The sequence below is a fragment of the Halichoeres trimaculatus genome, unplaced genomic scaffold, assembly GCF_033239565.1.
Source record: "Halichoeres trimaculatus isolate MK-OKI-2021-1 unplaced genomic scaffold, fHalTri1.1 fHalTri1_scaffold_18, whole genome shotgun sequence".
NCBI classification, from domain to species: Eukaryota; Metazoa; Chordata; class Actinopteri; order Labriformes; family Labridae; genus Halichoeres; species Halichoeres trimaculatus.
The window spans coordinates 4,918,970-4,932,375 of record NW_027437196.1 but is presented as its reverse complement, the minus strand read 5'-3'; the positions used below and the strand labels follow the sequence as shown (position 1 = coordinate 4,932,375).

The following is a 13,406-nucleotide window of genomic DNA, read 5'->3' as shown; positions in this document are numbered from 1 at the left end:
TCTTGTCGACATTCTTCTCTCCTCTGTGTGTGTGTGTGTGTGTGTGTGTGTAGGAGGCTCCACTGCACGAGGAACTACATCCATCTGAACCTGTTTGTATCATTCATGCTGAAAGCCGTGGCCGTGCTGACCAAAGACGCGCTGCTCTTTCAAGATGATGAAAACACAGACTGCAGCTCTCAACCCTCACTGGTGGCGTATTACACACACACTCACACACACACACACACACACACACACACACATATTTTACCATGCTTTTCATTAGTCCATCTGTTGTTGATTTTTACCTTCCAGACCCACTAAATGTTACAGCTACTTTTTTCTTCCTTTGAGCATTTTTGAAGATGCTAACAGCTTATCTCCAAAACAAAACACAACACAAGAGCAAACTGCTGCAGCTGCCAAACTCAGTGGGCGTTTTTGCGCTGATTCAGTACTTTTTGTAGCTGGTGGCAGATGGTCTGGATGTGAAAATAATCCTGTGTCATCAGTTTATTGTCGTTTATTTTGTGTTTATTGTTGTTGTAGGTGGGCTGTAAGGTCAGCCTGGTGTTCTTCAACTACTCCATCATGGCAAACTTCTTCTGGCTGCTGGTGGAGGGTCTCTACCTCCACGCGCTGCTACTCGTCATCCACAACTACTCCACCCGTCTCTCTGTCTACATGCTCATCGGCTGGGGTAAGCTACAGCGCGATCATTGGTTGTAAAAGTTTGTTTTTCTGAACATTATGGCTGACTTTCTGATCGATTCTTAGTTAAATTCAGCAGTGAAGAACAAGAAACCATAATAATTAATTTTAATTTAAATATAAAAAGAATAATAAAATACTAGAACTACAGTTTTTCTTGTCTTCTTACTGTTGTCATAGATATTTTGTACATTTTAAAGTCACTTTGTGTGCTATAGATAATAGATATTTTGACATTGACTAATGTGCTAGAGGCTAGAGCACATGCTAATGGCTGAACACAAGCTAAAGGCTAAAAACTGGTCAAAGGCTAGCATGTGCTCTAGCCTTTTGTTCATGTTTTAGCATTTAACCAGTTTTGTAGCCTTTAGCTTGTGTTTTAGCAGTTAGCTGGTGCTCTAGCCTTTAGCCCATGTTTTAGCCTCTAGCTTGTGCATAAGCTTTGAGCCCATGTTTTTTTAGCCCGTGTTTAAGCCTTTTACCAGTTTTTTAGCCTTTAGCTTGTGTTTAGCCATTAGCATGTGCTCTAGCCTTTAGCCCATGTATTAGGTTTTAGCCCATGTTTTAGCTTATAGCTTGTGTATTAGCTTATAGCCCACGTTTTAGCTTTTAGCTTGTGTATTAGCTTTAAGCCCATGTATTTAGCCTTTAGCTCATGTTTTAGCCTTTAGCTTGTGCTCTGGCTTTAAGCCCATGTTCTAGCTTTTAGCTTGAGAATAAGCCGTTAGCTTTAGCCCATGTTTTAGCCTTTTGCTTGTGTGTTAGCTTTAGCCCATGTTTTAGCCTTTAGCTTGTGTGTTAGCTTTAGCCCATGTTTTAGCCTTTAGCTTGTGTATTAGCTTTAAGCCAATGTTTTTAGCCTCTCTTGTTCTAGCCTTCAGCCCATGTTTTTAGTCACTCATAAAATTTATGCCATTAACCAGTCATGGTGTCAAAAACATTCCCCTATCAGTGGCGTGGACCAAACTTTTCGAAGGGTACATAACCCATGCATATTTTCTTCTCAAGAGGGCAGTATATCACAATTTAACCGGAGCAGTTTCGTATTCTTTTTCTTTTATTCATTTTAACTTTTAAGTAATCAGATTAAAGCCCATTGAGATCTGGATCTCTTTTGCAAGGGTGTCCTGACCAAGAGGGCTGCAGCACCAAGGGGCAACATCCGGTTAGGTTGCGGAAGTGCTAGAAGTCGCTGTTCGTCGAGAATCCGCTTGAGGCTGGCTGCAGAGAGATTTTTTTTCTATCTTTGCGGTTTAGAAGTTATTAGGATCGTTTGATTTTCCAGTCAGAGACACAGCTCAGAGCATGCTTTTTTTCCAACAACTGGGCTACTGCCCCCCTGCACCCCCTCTGTGCGCACCACTGCTTTTATGTAGGCATGTGGAAGGGCAATAAGCTCCCAGACTAGAGCCATATTGCCAAATTTAAGTCATTGCCTGCAAATACTGAGGTGTTCACTCCCTACCTCAGGCTTTTGGATTCCATGTAGGCACGTGGATTTAGTTAATGCATGCAAATATTGAATCTTTGATGAAAGTATTCCTGACACTTATAAGCTAAAAAAATATACAAAATATATAACTCAAAGCCATTTAACTCATTGTGAAATCCTGTACTGGTTTATTCTTCACCGATCAATAAGTAACGTGTTTTAATGAAGCTGTGTCCTCCTGTTCCCCTGTTGCTTCATAGAAACCAAACATACCAGCGTTCACAGGAAAGAGAGTCTGGCTTTAAGTACCTAAGAGTACACCGTCCATGCGCTCACAGACGTACAGTTTGTGCGTCATGCTGGTAAAATGGACGAGTGTATTTTCTAAAAGGTCAGGTCGTAAACTCTCGAAGCTCTGCTCTTCTTCAGCTGCCGCCGGCCGACACCTCCTTCCTCCTTCCTCCCTCACCTGCCGGCTGCATTCCTTCCTTATTAATCACAATCCAGCTCCAGGTGTTTAATGTACATATGTGGACTTCACACATGAGGATGTTCAGCGTCTGTCAGACTGAGAATCTAAGCAGACAAACTCTCCACTTAACCCTCTTTCAGGAATCCCTTTGGTGTTCATGGTTGCATGGATCGTATGCAGAGTAAAGCTGGAAGACACAAGGTGAGTGTGTCAGCGAGTCCTGGCTCTAGAGCTGCTTCACGATTAACTGTCAGCCTCTAGTGGTGTCAACCAGCACTGCAGGCAGGAATGTTGTTACTGAAAACTGCAGAATAAAAAGGTCTAAGACTGAAAATGAATCTTGTTTCAGGTGCTGGGAGCTGAATGAAAACCCAATCCCAAACAGGCTGATCAACTGGCCCATCATCACATCTGTCATCGTGAGTTTTGCCCCAACTTTTCGAAATGTTCGTCATATCATAGCAATGCTTGATTTGCCTGTTTTGAATTTAAACTGCAATATCATTATCAAAAACACTTTTCTTTATGTTAATCCTATCTAAATTTGAGGTTTAAACTAGTGGTTAGGTTTCATACCCCATGAGATTAGCCCCCTGAACCCAAACTCAATGTTTGAGACCCTTACCTGCATGTCTCTCCCCACTCTCACCATGTTTCCTGCTGTGTTCTCTGTCCTCTCTGAATAAAGGCATAAAAAGGCTCAAAAATGACTCAAAAAAAAAAAATTTCTGCTCACTGAAAGCAAAAATAAAACTGAGAGAACAATTTTAAAGATTAAGAGAACATTAAAGTGCCATAGTGTTACTTACATAACCTGGTCAAAGCACAGTGCTCTAAGATTTACACCATAGGACCTGTTCCTTCAGATTATTTGAGAGACGTCAGTTTTTCTAGTTGTGCAGTGTGACTTCATGGATTCAAACCTCTCTGATTTCACAGAATTAATAATTAATTGATCTGGCTTTGTTTTATATTTCTCCTAAAGATTAACTTCATCCTGTTCATCAGCATCATCCGCATCCTGATGCAGAAACTGCGCTGCACTGGTGTCGGAGGAAACAACCGATCCCAGTACAGGTACACCTTCAAGACGTGATACATAATTAGGGGTAGACCGATATATCAGGCCGATATTTGGACATGGACATTCGTCTCTGTCAGCAATTGGCCGTATTTTCTTTTAAAAAGCCGATTTTTGATCTGTTGTATAAAATGACGCAATTTTTTATCAGGCACAAAAAAGATGAGCACCTCAAACTTGTGGAACCACTTGGATACATTACATACTTTTGTTCAAATTATACTAATAAGTTTAAATTTCTTTTTTGACATTTTAAGAAGAGTGTGAATGTTTACTACTGCTTGTTACATTGTGTGTTTACTCAGACAAAATATTTCATTTTTTGGAAAGCTGAATAAATGTTCAGAGGACTGGACACGACTTGTTGTAATAGATTTCTTTTAGTTGCTCAGAAATTGCTGCGTTTCACAAAAATGTGATAAATATATATTTATTTAACAATCGGCCTGAATATCAAATTGGAAAAATCGGCTATGCATATCGGCATCGGCTGCCCAAATTTGGAAAGCATCGGCATTGGCATCGGCCCCCAAAAAACCCATATCGGTCGACCTCTATACATAATACATCAGCTGATGAGTCAGGACCAATGGCAAACAGGGAATATAAAGCTGCCCTTCAGATTAATGTGTGTGTATGTGTGTGTCTTTTAGTCGGTTGGCTAAGTCCACGCTGCTCCTGATCCCTCTTTTCGGGGTGAACTACATGGTGTTTGTCTACCTGATGGAGCCGGCTGACAAAAACTTGAAGAAGGTCAAGATCTTCTTTGACGTCGGCCTCGGATCCTTTCAAGTAATGATGCAAAAACAGATAATATTTGTAGATTAAAAGACTCAAACCCTTTAAGTATTTTGCTTGATGAGATGAGACTCAGCAGTTGTGTTTGTCTTTCAGGGTCTCATTGTAGCCGTCCTCTATTGTTTCCTCAACAGTGAGGTAAGAGTGCACACCTGTGTTTTCAAATCTGTTAAATTAAATACTGAATTTTTTCTCACTGACAACAAACTTTGCTTTGTTTGGATGAAAAGGTGCAGAGTGAGGTGAGGAGGACGTGGAGGAGTTTATCCCTGAAACGTTATGTGGGGCGGGACTACAAGCTGCACGCTACATCAGTCGGCAAAAACAGCCCTGAAAACTCAGCTCAGCTCCCCAGAAACTCCCGAGCTCAGTCCATCCTGCAGACTGAGACCACCGTGCTCTGACTGGGAGTGGAGAGGGGAAGTTTCACTCAAGGATGCTTTCATAAGCACATTTTTTCCTGTGACTGAACTTGAAATCTGCAAAATTTTCTGAGAAAGACTCTTTGTTTGTGTTTAACCCTGGAGGACTCTTTAAAGCTGTCTGCAGTTTGTGAGACACCTGAGATGGTGCAGAAATGTTGCAGAACACATAACTGCATCAAATCCTTTACTTTTTTTTTGCTTACTTTCATGCAGTGATATATAACATGCAAAGGAGATTGTGCAAAAGTGTGATGTCGTTATGTACTTTAACAAATTTTTGTTTCATTGCAACACATACTTTGGACAGGTACATATCATTTCTTGTGTTTTCTGGAGGGTGAAGAATTGGTCTATTTCTCTTGGCATGACGGTCTTATATTTGAAATAAGCTATAATTGATTTGTTTTAGAAAAGCTTATCTTGTCCAAATAACAACCAAAGTCTCATTACATGATGTTAAAATACTTATTTTACAACCCCATTTAGATAAAAATGAGACAGAAGTTTGCATGAACAACTTTGTGAAGCTTATAATATACAGATTGTTTTTATATCACAACAATAACGTCAGAACCCTTCAGTTACTTTGTCAAGACGGGAGGTATTTAGAAATCATTATTGCCCTCTTATAAATTTTATTATGTTTTATGTTTTTTTTTCCCAGTGTAGTTACACAATTTTTACACTATAGGATCTTAAATGATGCACAATTGTTGGATGGGGAAAATAGTCTCTTACGCTGTCTACAGATTCAGTTAAAGGGTGTTCACTCTACAAAAACCCTTACTTATAAAAAGCCAAATAGGTTTACTCTTTTTTTTGTGACCCATATTTTTTATCCAGTTGTGTGCATTAATCTTGATTATGTCCATGAATCTAAGGAGATTTGTAATCTTGAACACAGCCTTGTAAACCTTTGACTCCAAGTTTTGTAAATAAAAGTATTTTATACTAAACTGAGTGTAATCCATTCTTTGACAGTTTCATGTCCAGAAACACCTGTCTGGCTTACAGATCAATCCAAACTGTTTATTTACATAGACTCCGCCCACACGCATCCTGATTGGATAAGCCGGAACCAATCAATGTAAAGCTTAACCGAACACTACGTTGCGTCTTCAACGTCATTCCGTTGCAGCGTCTGCCAAGTGCTAACGGTTCTGCTGGTAAGATATAGCTATATGGCTAAATACGATTTACTTATGCAAATCAGTTAAACTCCATCACAAAGAAGTTAATAACCAACCTATTTCGAAAATGTACTAAAAACCATTACTTTTACATTTGGGTGAGTAACATAAATGAGTAAATTTTATGCTAATTTATGTTAAACCGATTTACGACGTTGTTTAAATTTGCTCCGTCACACGCTAACAAGCTAAATACTCGATTATTAGTCTTTACTTAATAAGCTTAAAAACAAATATTACGGTAAAACACGTTCTTAAGGGTATTTTTCCGAAACTAAAGGCATATAAACCTGTAGCTTTAGAGTTACTTGAAATTTTTCGGGTAGATACATACTTTCAGTACCTTTTTTTGTCAGATTAGTTGGTTGACACCATGGTTGGCACTGGGAACAGTGCTCATGTCAGAAGCTTTTTTTGTCTGGTCTTGATAATACTTTTGGTTTTAGGAAAGGTGAAGTAAAAGTATTTTCTGAAAACTCTATGCCGTTTAAAATTGCACGAAAATTGTAAGATATCAGTCATTACAAGTGGGACAACAAAGTGCTGTAAAGATAACACTTTCTTGATCTGTAGATGCAGCTTTTTGTTTTCGTTTTTAAACTGTAGAATAACACCAGATGGCGCTAAAGTACACTTGATAAATCAAAGGCATAGCTTGTGTCTTAACAGCTCCACATGAGAACCGAGAATTTAATATTGCCTGTTTTTCTCAGTGTTAATTTGACTCCAGTTAAATTTGTCTCGGTATTATTCTTCTAAAATACAAGATTTGTCTCCGTTAACAAATAGATTTTCAGCTGACAGCTACATCAGGAGATTTATGGATTGTTTGCACTAATAAAGTGTCTTGTTTGAGAATACCTCCTGATGGATACTGCATGTAACACTCCTGCCAGGTTGTAAAAGTCTAGATAAGTGGTTTTGTACACTGGATGTTTGACAAGGTCGTGCTCCAGATCATGGGAATGTGGGAGGGTTGCATTTTTCTACAGAAATACTTTATGAGAGTCAAATCAGTTTAAGATATTTACTGAGAATCCACCTAAACCAAGGGGAGATTGTAAAAGCAGAAAAATATACATTAAATACTGACTAATATAAGAAAACTAATATTTCAACAAATTCAGTTCAAATTCAAACTCAGTTTTTGTGTTTAAATCAGGATGTGTTTTTCAGTCTTTTTAGCCTGTTCTCATAAAATCCAGGTCGCAGGTCTATCTGACATCTAACAGCTTCTTTTTGTTTGATGTTACCCTCTGTCTCTTCTTAACTTTCTGTGTTTTTACTTTTACACATCAGCAATCATCTTTAGAGTTGAGTAGAATAGATTAGAAAGTACTTATTAATCCCTGAAGGGAACTCTGAGAGCTAGGTTAAAGATGAAATATCGTGGCTAAATCTGAAAACACTTAAATAATTCAAAACAGTCAAGCTTTTTTGCATTTGGAAGTATGTTTATTGCTTTATTCCTCCACATACATGTCTATATAAGTAAGCCCAGTTAAAGCAGTGAGGTATGTGATATACTGAATACGTTGCTGTGTGTAATTAAGGTGTCTTCATCAGCAGCAGGAAAATGTTTCACATATATTTGCGGGAAGTTTTCACTGCTTTTTCATCTTGGCTGCGACTAGAAGACAGGGAGAGACATGAGGAAGAAAATGAGTGTTGGTATACGTAAATGCCACTGAATTTACTGTTTGTGTCTTCTGAAAAACTCACGTTGCTTGGCCCAAGTCGCATGAGGATTAATGCAAACCTGTCCGTATGATGTGTTGAAGCTGAAAAGATAAAAAAAGACAATTAATTGTTTAGATTCTACAGATTCTACAGATTCGTTTGTCTTTAGACCATGTGTGTTTTACTTACATCAAAGCTTTCACACAGAGAGAATTTGGAGCTTGTTCTCTGTATGTGTTTCCAATCACATCAGCGCTGACATTAGCATTAGAAACACGAGTGCAGCATGGAGGTGGGGGGTGCTGTTTTGAAGGGCCGCGCACTAAAAGAAAAAGAAAGAAAAAGCACCAGAGATAGTTAGAAAAACATTATTTATTAGGAACGTAGCAAATAACTTTTAACCTAGATTTATTTGGATTTCGGCTGCGTGTCTTCGCCCACTCTCAAACCACATTTCCTGTCTCTCTTCATCTGTCTGAATCAAAGGCTGGCAGGCCCAGCCGAGAGGTGAAATAAGCCAAAACTGTCAGCTTTGTGCACTACCTGTGCATTTACACTAAGTTTTACAATAAAACAAGGCAGGTTTTCAATCAGAGATGATCTTTATTTTAAACAACTATCGTGTTTTTAACACTTTTATTTTATTTATTATTTTATTTACCTTTATTTAACTAGGAAAAAGTCTTGTTGAGATTAAAAATCTCTTTTACAAGAGAGTCCTGGCCAAGGCAAGCAGCAGCACAAACACAGAGTTGCAAAAAACACACAACACAGTTAAAAACAAAGCAGAAAGAACAAGTCCACAGAATAGAAACAAAATCAGCGGTCAAAACATCTACAGCCAAATGTACTTGCTTCCAAGTAGGTCTTTAGGCTTTAGGTCCAGCTCACAAGAAAATCAGTGTAAAAAGTAAAATTGTTATTTATTAACTCGTTTTATTTGAGTTATGGGTTTAAGAGTAAGTTCTCTGGAAAGGAGAAACACAGAAGATCCTTTTATTCTGACCTTCCTTTATCACAGCCGTGGTTATCATTTTGAAATATCAACTGCAATGTTATCCAAAGTCATAATAGTTGGAAATGTACTGAAGAAAACTTGAGAACACACTAATATAATGAAATATGATGTAAAATATAATCCTTTGATGTTTCTTTAAGTAACGGACAACCTGTTTCCTCTTTCTTTAAGACGTCATCCTGCTTCTTGAAGACTTTAGTTGTTGTGAAAACGTAACATGGTCAAACCAATAGTTTTCTAATTTCACATTTAGTATTTAAAGCGCTCTGCCTGTGATAGGTCAGTCTGATGTTTGTCTTTATTGCACATAAGTTAGGTGGTCGTCTTGTTTGAAACATAAACAAAAATGAAAACGATCAACTCTTAATCTATAACATTTAACTGTATTTACAGACTCATGTCAGAGAGACTGAAGCAAGGAGAGCATGAACGTTGCAGTAGTTTCAGTCTGGTTATGGTTGTTTCAATGTTGTACTTACAGGAGAATGGTTTACTGTCTGCAGAGGACCAGCTGGACACCAGGAACAGAAGCACAGTGAAGGACAGGATCTTCATGGACATGTTGACAGGCAGAATGGATCTTAGACTGATCTTTGACTCCTCAGGCTTCAACTGCACAGTCATCAGAAGTTTGGGCATTTATAGGTAAGTGTATACCAATCATCTCTAGAGGAAAGGTTTGGTTGTGGGCAGCACTGATGATGTACTTCCTGGTGCATCTGTGCGTGTGATTGCTGCATGTGTGTGTTCGTGTTTTCACACGTATCATAACACCTCCACCATCAGAGCACCAGTTCTAGCCACTTTAGCAGCTTCAAACCCCCAAAAGATGTGTGTGACATTTCTGAGAAATACATGACACACACTTTTACACCTTTATAGCTCTATAGCACACTCAGGCAGCTGTGGAACATTTCTGCAACATCATGAGGGTTCAGGTTGTGTTTAGGCTGACAGTTAATTTTGTTTCATTTTCCAACTGGTGCTTAAGAAAAGCAGAAACATGACCAATAGTTTTGAGTCACCGCTTCACTGGAAATAGGTTTAAGGAAAGGTATGACGGAGAAGTCAAAACATCACGTAGTACTCAGCTTCGTCTCATACGTTTTTATCTGGCTGTGAAACAGACTTAAAATCAGTAATGACGCCTTGAGTTGACTTAAAGACCTTTAGCAACAAAACTCATGAGATTATAGTAGGGATCATTTAATGCTCAGAAGAGGTGTCAGACGAAATAAATAACAGCACATTTTAAAAACAGCCTTTGCTCAAAGCTTTTATCACAGATAAGCACAGTGAGTGATTTAAAAACTGTGACAGAACAGGGAGAGAAGATTTTATTTTTCTTTCAAAGAAAACTTCTCACAAGTGTTCAGAACAAGACTTAGGGGACAAACCAAAGATTATTTTAGTGCAATACAGTTTCTATTCCTTTAAGGGCAACTCCGTTTTTTTGACACCTGGACCTTATTTATAGGTGTGTGCATGCTCATATACTCACTCAGACAAACATTGTGCAGCTCAGAGTCCTTCAGAAGTTATTTAGATCCAACCGATTTTAGCCGCACTTAGCGGGGGCCACGGCAAGGGAGCTTCAGCGCGGGACATAATCTCTGCAAAATCACTCATTTCAGCTATATTTTTTCATCCATCGCCAGTGTTATCACAAACACACTCCTCTTCTGTTGCCATAGGCAAACACTGTCCACAAGCGCACCACCAGTTCACATTGAGTCGTGGACGTGCTCCAATTTGTTGTTCTCAAGACAGCTCTTCGTCTCTCTCCCTCTGCATCCTTCTTTCATGGAGCTCCTCGTCCGTGTACTCAGGCTTAAACCAGTAAGGACAACCGTCAAACTCAAAGTTGTAGTCTGAAGACGGTAGACGAGCTGACTTTATGATAACACTGGCGATGGATGAAAAAATTTAGCCGAAATGAGCGATTTTGCAGAGATTATGTCCCGCGCTGAAGCTCCCTTGCCGTGGCCCCCGCTAAGTGCGGCTAAAATCAGTTGGATCTAAATAACTTCTGAAGGACTCCGAGCTGCACGATGTTTGTCTGAGTGAGTATATGAGCATGCACACACCTATAAATAAGGTCCAGGTGTCAAAAAAACGGAGTTGCCCTTTAAACCTGCTTATGGAGAATAATGAAGCCATAAATCAAATATTTTAGTTTATATGAAGCTGGTAGAAAATAAAACAAAGTCTTTATTTCTTGCTTTTCTTGAATATGATGTTGTTTGACAGTTTGAAATGATCTGACCAACACAAAATAGCCCAGAAACAGTTGACTGGGCTTCATAGTTCTTTATATTAAGCATCAAACACATAACATTCAGAGTCGGTTCCTACCTAGATTATCGGTGAAAGTTTGAGTTTGATTACAACAAAAATGTTCTTTTATCAGTTAAAGTGGTGCTTAAAGAGTGACTGAGATCGAAAAGCTCAAAACATTTTGTGAAGTTGTGTTTTAAAGATGTAGAAATGTAGTGGAATGGAAAATGTCAACATTGGTGATGAAATAGGAACAAGACGGAAGGAAACTGACACAGAGTGTGACAGTGACACCAGATTGTAAAAATGAAACTGCAGGGAAATGTACAAAACAACTGTGTGGTGATAAAATGACAACCAGGACAGTGATGTCGAATAAAAAATCTGCTTTAAACTTGTTAAAACAACAGGTTAAACTTGTTAAAACAACAGGTTAGATGTTTGCTTAAATGTGTAGCTTGCGTTTCAGTTGGTGTCATAGTATTTCAAATGACATTTCAACAATTTTAACCAATTTAAGAATCAGCCCCATTAAACTGTCATGTGGTGTAACCATGAAAGTGTGACACGTATCAAATGATTCGCCTTCCTAGAAGTTATGCAGGTTTACTGATGAAATAAGTTATTAAAAAAATAGTTTTTAAGTATTTCATCTTTAAACTTAATGATATCGAGCGAGTCAGTGTGCCGTAGATATCAGTGTTTTCACTCTGTGTAAGATTTTTATGAGAAACATTGGTTACACCAATTTATATTTATCAGTTTCACCAACTGACCACTTCTTTCACCCAACCACAGATCTGAGTTGTGACTTTTTCTCTAACACATCAAGACTCCTCAATGTGTCACTTTAACAGTTTGTGTGGAAACAACAAACGTGTTGTTTGTCTGTTCCAAACCCTCTGCATGAAGCCATTAACCACTTCCTCTTCTCTCATCTGATCGCTTCAGCTTTTTCTGCGCTGTGAAATGTAAAACTAACTTTAGCTTTGAGGCAGACCATTTTAAAGTTGAAGCACTTTGTGCATTTCAGTTATAGCAAGACAAATTATCAGTGTCTTATGAGTGCAGATTAACAGCATGCAGATTTGCAATGACTTAGTGTGAAACTTTCTAGGTGAAGTTTGCACCAAGTTTAAAAGGATGTTTCGATCTGTCTCTACCCACACACACGTTATTTCAGACCACTTCACATGCATTTAGATAAGAATCTCCCTTCAGCTTGTGGTTTACTCTGGGGGAGGGCAGTTGTTTCTAAGTGGGTTTTTTCTGAGTGATGACATTAGTGATGCCGAAACAGACGTACTCATAGATATATGTTTAGGCAAACAAGAAGAGCCTTCACCGTCAAAGCACAGAAGTGGAGAGAAGTTCAGAGAAGTGCTGGTTAGAGAGTGTGATGAAGAAAAATTCTGGAAACATTTCTGTTTATCTCCTTTATAAAGCGTCTCTGATTTAAATTAAGAGATTTGATGGATAGGAATAGCAGCTAAAGAGAGTCTCATCCAGAACACAACATGACCAAGAGGCTCATTCACACAGAGACCTACAAGTGAAAGTACAACAAAAGTTCTGTTGTAAAATTATATTTGTATACCACGCTAAGGGTATTCCCTGGAATTAGAGCCAACAGAATGAATATTACTCACTTAGAAGTAGGGATAGACTGATTATTGGCTGGGCCGATTATCGGGCCGATATTTGGCATTTCAGCATCGGCCTTTTTTTTTTAACCCAACAGCTGATATGAAACCCATTCTGAAATCCACAAAACTGTGTTGTTTTGACTCTGGTGCTTCTCTGCACAGTATTTCTCCCTGTCTACTCTATGGAAGCCCTAGATGGTCATTTAAAATCAGTCATGTAAAACCAAACAGAAAATAAATTCAATTGCATTACATGCCAGTAGAAGGCAGCACAAACTCAATTCTGTTATTTTATTGCACTTACATAGAAATTTTTTAAAAGTTTTTTTACTGGAGAAAACTTAAGCTATTTATTTTTTTAAGTTTTCGGTTAACTTTTTAAAACATGCTGCTAAGCGCGGGAGCTGTTTAATTAACATACGCTTAAAGGCATTTGAATGCAGTTAAGTGCTGGAGTTTGTATTAGGGCCCAACTGATATGGGATTTTTGGGGCCGATGCTGATACCGATACTGGGGGCAAAAAAAAAGCCGATATCCGATATATCGGCTGATATCCGATATATCGGCTGATATCCGATATATCGGCTGATATCCGATATATCGGCTGATATCCGATACATCGGCTGATATATATATATAATAGATTTATTGATATACACAGCATATATACTGTATATAATCACAAATCATTAT

At 38.5% G+C, this 13,406-nt stretch overlaps 1 protein-coding gene across 1 annotated transcript in view; it reads left to right on the top strand.

The window, feature by feature from the left end:
* LOC141807485 (vasoactive intestinal polypeptide receptor 2-like) overlaps positions 1-5,816 on the top strand; it is a 28,301-nt gene extending 22,485 nt beyond the window's left edge. The window contains exons 6-13 of the mRNA XM_074693549.1: positions 54-192; positions 532-682; positions 2,738-2,798; positions 2,947-3,016; positions 3,583-3,674; positions 4,332-4,470; positions 4,573-4,614; positions 4,707-5,816. Coding sequence (XP_074549650.1) covers positions 54-192; positions 532-682; positions 2,738-2,798; positions 2,947-3,016; positions 3,583-3,674; positions 4,332-4,470; positions 4,573-4,614; positions 4,707-4,880 — 868 coding nt within the window. The 3' untranslated portion in view covers positions 4,881-5,816. The remainder of the gene's footprint in view (positions 1-53; positions 193-531; positions 683-2,737; positions 2,799-2,946; positions 3,017-3,582; positions 3,675-4,331; positions 4,471-4,572; positions 4,615-4,706) is intronic.
* Positions 5,817-13,406: the final 7,590 nt, after the last annotated feature.